At 43.1% G+C, this 15,541-nt stretch overlaps 1 protein-coding gene across 1 annotated transcript; it reads right to left on the bottom strand.

Moving 5' to 3' along the window:
- Positions 1 to 10,350: 10,350 nt before the first annotated feature.
- Positions 10,351 to 13,898, bottom strand: TMSB4X (thymosin beta 4, X-linked). Its single transcript, XM_008571353.1, has 4 exons — positions 13,783 to 13,898; positions 12,256 to 12,347; positions 11,148 to 11,261; positions 10,351 to 10,784 (listed from the first exon to the last, which is right to left on the bottom strand). Exons 1-4 carry the CDS (start codon positions 13,896 to 13,898, stop codon positions 10,750 to 10,752), a joined length of 357 nt encoding a protein of 118 aa, XP_008569575.1. The 3' UTR covers positions 10,351 to 10,749.
- Between the last annotated feature and the right edge of the window lie 1,643 nt (positions 13,899 to 15,541).

Raw genomic sequence — 15,541 nt, 5'->3', positions numbered from 1 at the left:
AGTAGCTACCTCTGGAAAACAAGTTCAAGGTTAGAGAAACTTTCCCTTTTTCCTTTAGTCCATCCTATATTGTTTAATTTATTTAAAATAAATAAATATGTATTTTTCTAATAATTTTAAAGTTTGAGAATAACATATATATATTAGAAAGATGACTTTTGATACCAATTGTGTAAGGGGAGGAGAGATTAAAATATATATTTGTTTTTGCATGTACATTAGAGGTTAGACAAAAACTAATAAAAAGCATTACCCAAAGAGAGCAAAGGAAATCAGTAGAATAGGAATATACTTTTCATACTGTTTTAATATTTGAACCATATAAATGTATTATGTGTTCAAAAAAATTTTAATATTTAGGGCCGGCCCGTGGCTCACTCAGGAGAGTGTGGTGTTGGTAACACCAAGGCCACGGGTTCGGATCCCTACATAGGGATGGCCGGTTGGCTCACTTGGGAGAGTGTGGCGCTGACAACACCAAGTCAAGGGTTAAGATCCTCTTACTGGTCATCTTTATTTAAAAAAAAAAAATAGTATTTAAAAACACTTGTAAAAGATCAGCTGCTATCCCCTGCCCCCCCCCCAAAAAAAAACAAAGGAAAGTTTTTAGTATTTACTATTACATATTGGAGACTCTCCCTTTTTTGAGGACAAGCCCCAAATCCTAAAGTTCTTTCTTCTTTTTCGTTTCCATAACAAACTCATGGTCAAGGTGTCTCTAAAATGATTTTGCAGCTGAGTTACTGTTCAGGTATGTGGCTGTGTTAGCACTGCCTCAAGACTCAGATGATATAGGGCACGATTGTTATAAGCAAACAGCAGGACCTGGATGGAGACATTTTTTCCAAGTAGAATATGGAGGACGGCCAGACATCCTTGAAGCGCTCCACCTTTTTGTCTTAAGCTAGTGCTAGGAAGGTGTGTTTGACCAGTGGAACAGGTGATGTTTATTTAGGGCTTGCAGAAACGCAGGCACCTGACTGAAGTCAGACACAGTCCTGAAACCACGTCTTGGTTCTGAGAGAGAAAGCTGAGCCTTCCTCCTGTGACGCAGTTGCAAAAAATGACCTGTTGAAGGCCACACCCAATTATTCCAGTTGTGTTTAGTTTTCCTTTATAATGTAAACATCCATTATCTAGCAGGAACCAGAAAAGGATCTGTCTCTACCATCCCCCAACACCTCAAGTCTTCGCTGTAGCCACGCAGAACTGACAAGCAAGTCCTCTGCCAGATCATGGGAACCAAATGACGTTTGTGGTTGATCAGAATTAATGTTAAGGATCTAATTTGCACATAGCCATCTGTATTTTTTTTTTTTTAAATCACAGCCATAACATATGAGAATGTTGGTTGCAAACAAGCTCTTAGATGACTCTTAAAGGTTGCAATGACAGCACAAGCTCGCATCAGCCACATCTTCAGAGTTTCTGGAAGTGTTCCTTATGACATGGAACCTCTATAATGTTGAGTCCAAACAGAACAACCCACAGGCCTACAGATATAAGCTACTTTTATTTTTATGGTTAGTGTATAAATTCAGAAACTGCATTTTTATTGATTTATACATATAAGGTGGGACATAGGAAACTGATGTCACTTTAGAAGAAATGATAGAGTTAGAAATTCACCTTTGCTGCTCATATCATAGAAATAATTGATTCAGGCAAGAATCATCAATAAATGTCAAGACAATTTGGTGAAAATTTGAGAAGGAACACAAGACTTGAGTCTCAAAGTATCTCCCTGCAGGTAACTTATTAATTACATAGGGAAAAAATGACAGCTTTAGTGCAGAAAGCTGATGGCAACCACCTGCACAAGTGATCAGAGTTGTCATCAATGAGTGGGACAAACGGACACCATGTGCTCTGCTGATGCAAGAACTGGATGGACTCAACAGCTTTTAGCCATTTTCCAACCCCAGATTATCTGACTCTGATCATGAAAAAATATCAGACAAACCCAAATTGAGAGAAATTCCACAAACCAGTTGGTTGGTATTCTTCAAAAATGTGAATGTTTTCAGGGACAAAGAAGAGCTGAGGGATTGTTCCAGATTCAAAAGACATGGCAACTAAATGAAACACTATCCTGGACTGGATCCCAGAGGAGGAGGCAGAAAAGTGCCGTAAAAGATGCTGGAGCAGCTGGCAAAATTTAAATGTGGACTTTATATTAGATAATCATGTCATTGTATTGTGGGTAAAATTCCTGAATTTAATCAGGGCACTGAGGTTATGTACGAGAAGGTCCTTGCTTTTAGGAAATATAAGTGGAGGTACTTTAAAAGAGTTCAGAGAATGGTTCAGGAAAAAAAAGAGGTGTGAGAGAAAGTGATAAAGCAAATGTGGTAAAATGTTCACAATCAGTAAACTGGGTGAAGGGTGTGGGGAATTCTTTTGGCCATTTTTGCAACAATTCTGTAAGTCTGAAATTACAATTTCTAAAAAAGTTACTAAGATCAGTTGCATGAATACTTTTTTTTTTAAAGATGACGGGTAAGGGGATCTTAACCCTTGACTTGGTGTTGTCAGCACCACGCTCACCCAGTGAGCAAACCGGCCATCCCTATATGGGATTCGAACCCGGGGCCTTGGTGTTATCAGCACCACACTCTCCCGAGTGAGCCACAGGCCGGCCCTGCATGAATACTTTTTTTTTTAAAGATGACGGGTAAGGGGATCTTAACCCTTGACTTGGTGTTGTCAGCACCACGCTCACCCAGTGAGCAAACCGGCCATCCCTATATGGGATTCGAACCCGGGGCCTTGGTGTTATCAGCACCACACTCTCCCGAGTGAGCCACAGGCCGGCCCTGCATGAATACTTTTTGTGAGCGGAAGAGAATAGCCCCGTGCTCCATGTGAAGACACTGGGTCCTGGGACAGAGCAGCAGGACTGAGCAGCTATCTAGGGTTCCTGTATTGCAGGCACAAGAGGAGGTGACGCTCAGAAGTCACAAAAATATTCCGAAATTAGAGAACTGACCTCCAGCCTGCAGGGTGAAGTCCAACACCACGGGTGTCAATGGGAGACAGAATCTGCGGAGCAACAACACTTATGGGGGAACAGAGAAAAGGCCATCAGAGGCGCTGAGGGACCAAGAATAGTCAGAGGAATTAGAGACTAAAAGTGCAGTGAGAGAGGAGAGGGATTCGGAATGTAGAGCGTGGTCGTCATTGTCAAAGCTACCAGTAGGTCAAGTAAGGGGAGAAATACCAGTGCACTTACTTGAGAAGTAAGAGGCTGTTGCAATAATGAAAGCAGCTATGTGTTGAGCCCCTGTGCTGTGCATCTTTCCCTCCCCTCCCCACTTCACACAGGACAAAAGTGGAGAAGTTATGAAGCTTAAGCAGGATGGCACAGCCAATAGGGAGGTGACCGGGAACAAGGGACAAGTTCAGAGGTGACAGCATGGAAGAGTGTATCATTTTATCTGTTAGCATGTGGGAGCCTGGGTGAAGGAATGGAAAACAGGCCTTTGGAATAGATTCAGGACTGGAGTGTGAGGCATGACGTCAGCAGGGCATGGGGTGGTGGGGATTTAAAAGCAATCTGAAGTGATCGATTAGGAGTTGAAGCTAGACAGAAAAGAAAGGAAATGAGGCCACGGGGAGGCAGGGGGCTGGGGAACGGAAATCTTGACAAGTGTGCCTCTGACTCACGCTGAGAGAAATGTTTTATGTCACAGACCGGTAAACACACACACACACACACACACACACACTCGCATACATAAGTAAACTCAAACAGAAGTTTGATTGGACAACACTTACCCTTACCATGCAGGGGAGACTGGTAATTCCTGTTCTATTTCATTTTAGTGATTTGTTTTGTCTGTTCATTTTTTTAAATTTTTGTTTTTATTGCTGGCAAGAATCAACTAAATTGATTTCCTGAGACAGGGTCTGTGGTTTGAAAAGCACGCCCTAGGGTGTGGCCTGAAGTGTGGTGGCGATGGGAGGGTGTAGAGGTTAGAATGGTGGTCAGCTGACTGCTTTGGATACACCTGCCTCAAACTTCTTTCCTTAGCTAAGCCTGGGCCTCTCATAGTTTTTGTCCACCTGGTCCTGTGACCCAAAGCCCTAACTCACCCTCACACCCTAATGAGACTCTACTTGGAAACATCTATCTGTGTTATAAAGAATAGTGGCAGGGAGCCAAGTCACAACTGGCCTTGGTCAAAACAAATGCCTGAGACATTCTAGACATATATAAATGCAACATACATAGGTGTCAGCTTCCAGGAGAGGAGAGAGAAAAGAAATCCTAGCTGTTTCAAAGGGATACTAACCCTAACCCTAACCCTATATAGTCAAAAGGATGGAGTAGCCTTCCTAACGGCAGATGGTTCTTAATGTCTATGTTAGACTCAGTTGACCTCGCCTCTTTCTAATCTGAAGAATTCATTCTTTGAAACTTGGGTTGAGGACCTAAATGGACCTCCTTTCTGGTATCCATCTCTTCTACTGGGAAACTTCTTCAGCTGTTTTAGAAGCCCTGATCAGATGAAGATTCAAAACGTTAGTTGCCAAGATGTTTGTTCTTGATGTGTGTATGTATTTATGCATCTCTGTTATAACACAGAGCTTACAAACAGAAAGGCAGTGAAGCCTCAGAGGAATGCCGTAGGCTTACACGCGTGGCTGCGAGAACTTATGCTTGGATACATGAACTCACGCTTGGATACATGAACTCACGGTGCTCTTACCTGCCTAGCTCAAATTACCAATAATTTTTAAAATGACAAGGTCAGGGTTATATACTACAATTCTTTCTTCAAAAACTCCAGTTTATGGTTTTTTTTACTTTATTTTCTTTTTAATTTGGGGACCGGCCTCTCCAACTACTTATAATGGTATATATACTTATTTCCCCAGATGGTATTTTTCTCTCGCCCTGAGCACATTTCATATTACTGTACAGGCACAATTGTTTTTATTCTATGACCACTTGCGTTATTCATCTCTGTAATCACAGGAAACACATAACCAATTGCAAACCTTTGATGTTCTCTCCATTTCATGCCCCTTTGTCTCCACTGACTTACAGCTCCTGTGAGTTTTTCCATATTAGTCCTTAAAATCATGAAGCCATTTTCTGATTAGTATGAAAAAACTTCAATTATCTTCTCTTCCCACAAACCCACTTGTTTTCAGTCAAATGTCCCTGCCCACAGTGCTGATCACCAGTTGACCCCTTTAACCATCGCATCTCAATGCCTGTGCTAGAAGAAATAAGAGACAGAAGAGAAGACACAGAGATGGAGAAGGCCACTTGAAGATGGAGGCAGACACTGAAGTGACGCAGCCACAGCCGAGAATACCCGGAGCCACCAGAAGCTGGAAGATGCCAGGAAGGATTGTCCCCTACAGCCTTTGGAGGGAGCGTGGCCCTGCTGACACCTCAAGGTCAAGCTTCTGGACTCCAGACCTGGGAGAGGATAAATTTCTGTTGTTTTAAGCCTCCAAGTTTGTGGGAATCTGTTACAGGCAGCCTAATAACATGACTGAAGACCAGCTTGTAATGTACAAACCTTAGTAAAAGGCACTACAAACCTCAGAGATGCCACGCACAAAAACTGTGATTTTAATCATTTCAAATCTGTTAACCCTCTGTCCACACCAGTATAAAAACTGGTAGCAAATGAACATGAAAAGTAGAGGCGTTACAAGCCCATCTTACCGAAATGTGGACTAAGAAATACCAATAAAAGTAAGATTTATTACCTTCTTGTCCTAGGTCACTGTAACACTGATGATCTTAATCTGCTTTTTCGATGGCAAGCGGGGACAGTTTCTTCTCTGCCCTACTTTCTATACAGCTACATTTCTGAACATAAAGAGTCTATGAGCTGCCTCATGTGGACTAAATGATTTTACTTGTTATCTTCCAATTGCCTAAGGGTAATATTTAAACTTCTTAGCTAGGAACAGGGACCCTTCACAAGCTGGTTCCAGTTTATCTCCCAGCTCATGTATTACTGGGCGAAAACAGAAGCTGGGTGAAGAGTTATTGGGTAAATGAACACATATGTGGCTTGTGGTGTTAGTGGCTCGTGATGTACGTGGCTGTTCACTCACACGGATCTGCCTTTCTCATCAGGCCCAGACCAGGCCCGGGTCTTTGTCATCTTCCTATTCACAGCAACTAGGAAAGAACCAGGCACACAGTAGGTGCTCAATCAATGTTTATTGAGTAAAGAATGATTCTTTCCACCCTCCAAGCAAGCCATTATTTTAGGTAGAAATAACCACATAGCATTCAACATATACATACATATTTTAATCTTATGAAATATTTTTGTTTCTAGATTGTGAAAACATTGCCACAAAGTCTCTTTGTAGTAAAAGCTATCAGCCTCTTACAGAGCCCAATGTGGTAATGAGGAAAGGCATAATTTCCTGTGGTTTGACAATAATGTGACAGGAATAGATCCAACTGCTTCGAATAGATCATGAACATAACTTATCTCTCTCCATTGACACACCAAGCTGTGGAATCCTACTAAGCAAATGTGACCTGGCCCTCAGCTGGCCAGGTGCTATACTTACGGATATCCTCAGGTAATCTTCATTTTGCTAGGTTGTCCGAGGGATTTCCAAATTTGAGCAACCTTTTCTGCTCCTAGCAATCTCACAGTCCAATTGGAGAGAAAAGGCGAACAAAGACAGGGCAAGGATTTAGCAATAACAAATGTTTCTCTGGAAATTCAACATCTAAATCACAAAATCCTAGCAAAAGATAGATTTTAAAATGCTATCCATCCAGTTCATTCCTAGATCTTGGGCATTCCTCAGAAAGAATTCTCAGAAGATAACAGGCAAGATTTATCATGCTCAATCTTTCCATGCTGATAAAATATTAGACTGCAGTGAGAGAATCAGTTGTTTTGCATTAAAGTCACTCACCACTGAGTTTTTGGAGGAATTTAAACGTAATAACTATACGCATTTGGAAAAATGTCCACACTAAAGTGAAGGATAGATATTAAAATTCATTTAGAAATTCAAAACCTTGGGGTTATCACATACCCTAAAAATGGAGAATAATAATTTCTGAGCATTTTCTACTCAGAGTTAGATGCAAAAGGCATCTTTTGACAACTAGAGGATACAGAAAGGTAAGGACTGCATCTTATTTATGACTATCTCTGTGGCAAATAAAATACCTGGCATGTGCTTGGCAATCAATAAATGTTGGTGAAGTGAACTAATGATCTAGTGCACTGGCTTAATAATATGTAGTTGGCTATCAATATTGATTTAAATCAGCACAACCAAGTACAGTGGCAAATTAGTATTCAAAGCTCCTTAAATATATTTTATAAAATGTATTTTAAATTGTGCTATCTAGCACAACATTCACATGTTCAAAGGTATCCCCAAACAAGTTTGTTAAATGAAGTCTCCATCAGTTAAGTATCCAAGGAAAATCAAAGCCAAGAAAACACAGATCTTAGAGACATTTTCTTCTTAGCTTTCTTCATTGTACATCTGTGCCTTAAGTTTGTAATCTAGCCCCTTCTTGTTACATGCAAATAAAATATAGTTCAACCCCAAATTGGTGTGTTTAATTCTCATAGGTTACAGTGCAAGCCAATCTTGAAAGTGTAATCTAAAAGTGAGAATTTTTGAAGGGTCCTGGGGAAGTGTTTTCTTATTCTCTTGCTAGGCCAGTGAAGGTAAATGAAGTGTTAAGTGCTTTCGATGTCATTAAACTATGTTTTAAGTTTGTATTCCTGAACTAAGAATGACTGAAGATTTTCTTAAAACATTTTTTGGCTGTAATGTTGTTACCAAAATGTACTTCTAGTAAGCACGAAACTCACCACATACGTTTAGAAATAACACAAAATTATTTTATTTTTGTGTCTTGAAGAATTACATGCTTCTTTGGGGAAACAAAAATATTTTCCTTGTGCATTTAAAAAAGGCAATACCCAGCTCTGATTTTAAGGGATGAAAGAGGCCTCGTACAGCCGAGCAGCTCAACGTTGGCGAAGCCTTTGTGTGTTTCCCCGCCTCCATCCCCACTCAGTCCTTGCACACCCCAGCCCAAAAGCTGTGTCGTTCTCTTGAAAGAATAAAATAGCTTTAAGAATAAAATAGCTTTTTTTTTTTCCCATCCATTGGAAGACCCGAAAATGTGAATGTAACGGTTGAGAAATTTGTGAGATTTTAAAAATGAAGTTGGCTCTGTCCCAAGGGTCCTTTAGTGAGCCTCTTTTAATTTCCTCTGCTTTTGCTTGTCTTGATCAATTCAAAATTTTGAGAAGTCCTAGACAAAACTGTGTGACCCTCAGCTCTTACTTAAGCTACCTTGGATATGGTGGCAAGGGTCTTCTTCAATTGGAACGTTCTTTCATTCTAACGGTAAACCTAATGTCCCCTTTGTGTCTGTGAAAAAGTGTCCGCTCCAAGCTCTTAAATAGCAGATAGCAGGAGCATAAATTTGTGGGAATTCATAAATAGCCCCAGCCCTTCTGGGAAGCATCTCTCTTGGGAAGAAAAGAGAACCCCCATCAAAAAAAAAAAATGTCACTCTCCCTTCCCTGTGAACAGCAGTTAAGCCCGACCCCCATGTGCAGCAGTTAAGTGTACAGAGTGTGATATGGGCTGAAGCTTCTGAATTTCCCCAACTCACATGCCAGGCAGCCAACATTCAATCATCACCAGATTTTTAATTTTCGTGTGTGTGTGTGTGTGTGTGTGTGTGTGTGTGTTGCTACATTTTAGCTTTGTCCTCCCCAGAGAGAAAACTCTTCTTTTCCATCACTTGATCTGATGTATCATCCTTTTTTTTCTTAATGCTCCTTTTTAAACTGAGGAACACTGGAGTTGGGTGAATTTCTTAAAATCTTTCATGCTTGTATTGTTTGAAAAAATGCACGCAGCAAAAACCTAAGTGAGACTGTTGACCTCTGTGCCTTGGGCATTTTCATTGTTCCTACACCTTTCCTTGCAGGCAAGAAAAGAAACTACAGGGTAGCCGGCCTGCCTGCATCTTGACATGGCTCCCAGAACCTTTGTGCTCACAGGTGTGGTCTTCTCTCGAACAGGCTGTGGCACTTGGGCTCTGCGGCAGCCAGTGCACAACGCTTCCCTTGCAAGGCAGATAAAGGCTTCTAGCTGATGGCCTACTTGAGGTCTAAACCACAGGTAAATGGTTTCCTGTGCATTTCTCAAAATAAGGGTTGAGCAAAGGAAATGAAATCAACCGGTTTAATAATGATCAACAATTTTCCCTCCCCCACCCCTTTGAAACGGGTACTTTCATAAGTCAGTTTTTAGGGAAAAAAGCTAACTTCTTAAACATTTGGATTGTAAATTTTAAATTCGCTGAGATATTGGGTGAATTACCATTCTTAAATGCTGTTGTTTTGGCTTAATAAAATTGGCGCTCATATTATTTTTAATGATACCTGCATCCTTCCTTACAGAACTGAGGAATCCATTAAGGACCTTTGTTAAGAATGACTATCTTTTACCTTTAGTTGATACCTTATTTCCCTCTCTTCCCACACGTGAAGTGACCAAAACAAGGGCTTTGCTTTCACCCACCAGTTAAAATACACACTTTGAATGACAAGTTATCAAGGACTCAGGAAAAGCAAGACCTGGATATAAGCCAATTAATTCCTGCTGCACTTAAAATTGCTACAAATTTCGCCTATGTCCTGCTAGTGTTCTCTAAATCCAAAAGTTCTAGGAAGTGTCCTTTAAATCTGAAGTTTTATAATTCACATTAAGAGGATTCAACAAATTTAAAAATCATATTGATGGTAAATGCACTTATCACTTTATAAAAGCAATTGTAAATATTGAATTTTAACTGGAAACCAGCCACTAGACAATGAGGAAGCACAATCCTCAATTCCTTTTTGAAGCAGCTGTTAAAAATGTAATTTTTATTCATTTTAGCGACAAGTCTGCTTTAATTCTATTTGTGCCAATGCTATAATCAGTTAAATAACAAAGTTCAATTTCGTATCTAAAATAAAGATACCGTGCTGTAAATTACCGCCTTTATCTTCTTGAGCATATGCAATAAATTCAGTGTTGGCTTATCAAAACCCATAAAGATTAATATGCAAATATATTTTTATTAACGTTTTCATATGACTCATATTAGGAACTCGATCAGCCTACGAAAATGATCTCCCAGTTACCTAGTGTAGACAAGGTATTTCACATACCTGGGTGAAACCCATTTCTATGCCGCAAGGAATTTACCAAATCACCAGATGTTTCTCACTTATGGCTCCCCAGTGAGACCAAGAGGCAGGCGCCTTTGCAAAGATTTAATCGGCGAATAAATCGCTCCTTCCAGACACCAGTCACACCAGCCACGTTTTAAAACTTTTTATTTGCATATTAAAAAAATTGTGCATTCCAATAATTAAAATCATTTGAACAAAAAAATGGCACTCTGATTAAAATGCATTTTACAGCCTGCAGGACACCTTGGACCAGCTTGGTATTAACTCTAGACTTCACTGTCGTCCCACCCAGCTCTTCCTTCACCAACATGCAAGTTCTTTTCCTTCCCTGCCAGCCAGACAGGCAGATGGGAGAGGCAGGCGCGGCCTTCGTTGTCAGTAGTTCTTTGATGTGAGAAAGGGGCAGCACAGTCATTTGAACTTGATCCAACTTCCTTGCATCTTACAAAGTTAAACAGCTAAAAGAAGTAAAATAAGAAGGCAATGCTTGTGGAATGTACAGTGCATATCGGCCGGGCACGCCTCATTACGACTCGCCGGCTTGCTTCTCCTGTTCGATAGCTGTGACCGGGAAAAAGACAAAAAAGAAAAAAGATGGAGGATGCTGAGTAAGAGGGTTCAGTGTGGCCAAACAGATGATGATAGTCCTTGCATTTAAAACATGTGTTCATATAAACATTCTCTAAGTACACAGGCAGTCTGTAAAGTATTGCATTGGTAAATTACTAAAGCCCTGTGTTTGCTGGCTGCAAAACAACCTTTCATTAAGCTTTCCCAGCCTCATTCATCCAACCGCCCACTCCGCCCCCGCGCACCCCGACTCTTGTCGCAGCCACGCCCCTCTCCCGCCCTCCAACACCCCCCCTCGCCGCTCCCGCCCAAGCTTTTCTGAAGATGGGGGTGGTGCGGGGGGTCGCAGCTTACTTTCTTTGGAAGGCAGTGGATTCTTCTCTTGCGTTTCTGTCTTCTTCAATTTCGACTTGTCGAATTTCTCGATCTCAGCCATATCGGGTTTGTCAGACATGGTCGCGGAGGAAGCTGCGGGGACAAAGCCAAGCGGGAGAGTGAGAGCAAGCCACCCGCCCCGGCCTGTCCCCTCCGATCTCCAGCCTGAAACCCCAGCTCCTCCTTCCGGCCAAAGCCCTTCCTCTTTCTACAGAGAGAGAAAAAGGGCTCCCACCCCACCCCGATATTTCAAAACGCAGGGACGCAAGAGGGACGATCCCTCTCAGGGCCTCAATTGCGGGATGCAATGGACCACCGCGGGTTGTTAATTGCAGAGTTCCAAAATTCAGACCTGGCCAGAACGAGTAGAGGACAGTGAAGTGGAAAAAAATCGAGTCAACATTTTTAAAACGGAGCCAGTGTCGCAAAAACTGGTTCCCCTGTCTAGGCGTTGGCCTCTCCCGCACACACGCGGCCGGCCAGCTTCCTCGCCTGCTCACAAAGGCGGCAGCTGCCGCCGGAGCCGCGACCACCGCCCTGCCCGCCCCCCGCCCCGTTAAGTCATCCTTTCTGCACGGAGGGGCAATTCGGCAGCCTTGGCACACATTCCTCGGCAGGAGGGACTTTCACATTCCCGCACTGTCGCCCAGCCACCTGAAACCCGGACACACACAGCCCTCAAAGCCTAGGAGCAAAAATGCAGTCGTTGCAGCTCGGGGCTGCGGCTGGCTGGGCGTTACAACAAAGGGTCTTACTGTTCCCGAGTAATCACAGCCTCGGAGACAATGCGGAATGCCTTGGGGAGGAGGAGCTGGGCTGAGGGGGAGGAAGCAAGAACCTAGACTCCCTCCAGTCTACACGGCAAAACGCGTTTTAAAATAAATCAAGTTCCCGATCCCACTCCCCAGCATCTAGAAGGATTGAGCATCCCCGAGCTCCCCAAATCAACCTTCCCAGGGAGGACACCTCTGGGGCTCAGCTTCAGGGCTGCTTTGATAGCGATGCAGACGACGAAGGGGGCGAGCCGCAGGAAGGGGACCCGGGGCCAGGAAGGGAAAGGGCAGGAGGCAGGGGCGCTGGGGCTCACCGGAGCGAGGCACGCGAGCGAGTGGAACCGGGTCTGTGCAGTGGTCGCCGCCAAGTGCCGGGTGGGGCGCGCCGAGCGCCGCTATATGGTCGCTGCTATGTAAATGAGGTGATGTCACCCGCGGCCCGCTTAACTCTTTCGCGCCGCGTCCCCGGAAAGGCGTCCGGAGGCCCGCCGCGCGTTTGGGAGCCACCCCGCCCCGTGTTCACCAGTGCACCCTAACCACAACGATGGCGGAAAATAAAACGAGCAGAAGCCCTCCTTCCAACATTTCCTCCGTAACGCATTTCCCCTCGTATGCTTATTTTACTATAACGAATTTTTGCAACAGCAGCGCAAACCTGCTCTTGGGGACTGGCGCATGATAACTAAGGGCTTGGGTGGCACCCAGGGGGACAGGCATTCCTTTCCTGCGGAACGGGCTTTGTCCACTGCTGCCATCCCAAGCAACGGCGCGGTGTCCCTCGCTCGAGGGCCTCACCCACTACAGGGGTACAGTGCCTGTGACTCAGCTTTCAAACCAGTGGAGGGCATTCGCCCCGCCCGGCCCTCTTTGTCTTCTTGCCTTCGCCTTGACTTGGTGAGAGGTGAAGCACCCTTAGTGATTTTTTTTTTTTTAAGTATCACTGTAACATCCATATTTTTTCATCGCTCTAATTTTTGTGAGCACTCAAGTCAAATAACCCTAATATTCATTGTGTAACTTGTCTGGAGTTAATAGAGCACAAGGCCTCTCCCTTAAAAAAATAAGTCAAGTTCAAGTTCTGCTATTGACTTGCTGCCTGGCTATGAGGAAGTTCTTTATCTTCCTGTTCCCCATTTTTGTAAATTATAAAAGGGATTGCTAAGGAGGACTGTGTTGAATTCTAAAGACTACAATCTCATTATCTTAATATTTTAAGATTACATTTAAAAATCGAACTCTTTTGAAGAGTACATTTTCATCACCAGGACATTTCTGAAGTGCATCGGGAAATAATGGCAGATTTAGGTAGAAAGGAGCAGTTTACAAAATGGCACCTACTCTGTGAGTACCAGTGACCCACTTGCTACTGAAAATGACAAATACCATGCCGTGAACCTGCAAATGGCATGTGAAAGACAAAAGCCCCGCTGGTTATAAAGAAAGCTAATCGTGATTATTTATAAGACACACAAAGCAGTGTGCAAAATATTCCTTCTCCTCTGTGTCCCGAGGAAACGTTTCCAGAAACCCCTTGCTGATCATTTTCATGGCAGAGGCTTTTGTTTCACTGGGGATGAGAGTCAACTGTTATACAGACCCTTAAATGCCACTGCTGCAGCAGCTCAGACTTCCCCATTTCTTCATCTACTTGACTTCCTTTTTCCTGGGGAGGAAGGGGGTGGGAGTGAGCAGGGGCAGGTGACAGTCTGGCTCGGCAGTTCATGCACTGCTGGGGGGCTGCCTTCCTGCCCTCCGAATGGGTCACTGGACCTGTTCGTGCATGCACCGGATGTCACCTCTCTGGTAACACGTTCCCCCAACCCCGCTCTATGTTGACTCACCTGGGAGTCCACTTCATTGCTGAAACACAGAAAAGCTCTTGCAGGGTGGCTCTTTGGCCTTTCAGCTGGCAGCTGCATTTGTACTGACACCATTTCTGTAGGTTCTGCCATTTCATTTCCCCTCACCAGGCTGCTGTTGAAAATCCTGTCTTTTCCTCCCCAGTCTCCTGATGACAAAGGAATGCCACTGCTATCTTGTTGCCTCTTCTCCCACGGGCTTTTCCTTAGGAAGGGCTAGGCTTTACAAACAATGTATCCAAAGGAGATGGAGGAGTGGAAATTTGCAAACATTTGGAGAAGTCTTCCACTTTGGTACCAAGCAGCCTTCCACTGCCTTTAGGTAATGTTGATAGGAAGAAGGCACGTGGACAGATAGAGAGGAAGGGGGAGAGAGCAAGGCGACTTGCTGAAAGTTAGCGTCTACCATGATTATGGTTGACTGGACCACTGGTCAGGAGGCCTAGAGAGAATGCAAAGGGAAGGGTGAGACAGGTACAAGCAAATGCAAACGAAAGGAATATTCTTAAAAGTCGTGTGACTTTGGTCATGTTAATTAATCTTCCTGTACCTGAGTTTTCTCATCGGTAAAGTGGGTTCATTGCAGTACCTACTCAGAGGGTTATTGGGTGGATTAAATGCTTAGAACAGTGCATGACAGTTAGTAAGCTCTTTGTATTGTTATTATTATTTAGAATGCAAAGTTGAGAAAAAATAAAATGATAAATGTTTTAGTGTTTGGAATTAATTGAAATTTTAGATGTTTTGATATTATCTATCTTATAAAGAGAAATTTATATGTTTTTATTATATTATTTCTTTATAATTTGTGTATATGAGTGTGTATTAGTATATATTATTTCTGTTATAAAGCATCAATAAAAATGAGATCTTTTGTTAGTTTTACGGCAAATGAAAAATAACTCCTGGTAGTTGATACCTTCTAAGAGTCAGGAATTGTAATAGGAGTTTTACAATAGTTTTCTTCTTTTATGCCCATCACCTGTCCATGAGGAGAGGTTTACAGATGGTTAAACTGAGGCTTAGAGATCCATCCCTGGGATAATCCAGTTGGTAGCCACGCTCTATTACTTATGCTAAGGGCCTGTAAAAGCCTTCACCTCTGCCCTCTGTGCCTGGAAATCAACAGGAAGAGTGTGGGGGGTAGGCTGCTCTGTTTTAGAAAGTAGTTGCTCAATAAACAGATTCACGGCATCAAATCAACTTTCTTGTCGGTTTCTTTTTTTTGGCAGCTGGCCGGTGGGGGGGATCCGAACCCACAACCTCAGTGTTATGAGGTTGTGTTTTTACCAGCTGAGCTAACTGGCCAGCCTGAACTGACTTTCTTCAGTGAGGCAGGTAGTTGAACTCAGCTCTTGAACCTGTGACTCTAATCACCTTGCTTTCTTCTCTAGATAATTAATTCCATTTAGTATTAATGTTTCAGATGTCAGGGATAATTCCTGCCTCAGGGAATCATCTATAAGTGGATTAGCCTGTGCTGGGCACAATAGTCATTGAGGTAGGAGTTTTCAATCCCAATTTATTTTTATTTATTTATTTATTTATTTATTTATTTATTTATTTGTCCTTTTTGAGACCGGCCGCACCCTGAGCGCTGTGAGCGCACCGGTCATCCCTATATAGGATCCGAACCCGCGGCGGGAGCACTGCTGCGCTCCCAGTGCCGCACTGTCCCGAGTGCGCCATGGGCTCGGCCCTTCAATCCCAATTTAAAAGACAGTCATAGAGAAGCAAAAGA

The sequence above is a fragment of the Galeopterus variegatus genome, unplaced genomic scaffold (genome assembly GCF_000696425.1).
Source record: "Galeopterus variegatus unplaced genomic scaffold, G_variegatus-3.0.2 Scaffold38, whole genome shotgun sequence".
Taxonomy (NCBI): Eukaryota; Metazoa; Chordata; class Mammalia; order Dermoptera; family Cynocephalidae; genus Galeopterus; species Galeopterus variegatus.
This window is presented reverse-complemented; position numbering and strand designations above follow the sequence as displayed.

Bases quoted from the DNA above. Each gene is read 5' to 3' on its own strand.
- TMSB4X (XM_008571353.1), bottom strand. From the start codon at position 13,898: ATGAAATGGCAGAACCTACAGAAATGGTGTCAGTACAAATGCAGCTGC. The intron at 12,348-13,782 runs GTGAGTCAACAT...TTTACATAGCAG, and splicing joins GCAATGAAGTGGACTCCCAG to CGACCATATAGCGGCGCTCG. The intron at 10,785-11,147 runs GTAAGCTGCGAC...TCCCGGTCACAG, and splicing joins TCCACTGCCTTCCAAAGAAA to CTATCGAACAGGAGAAGCAA.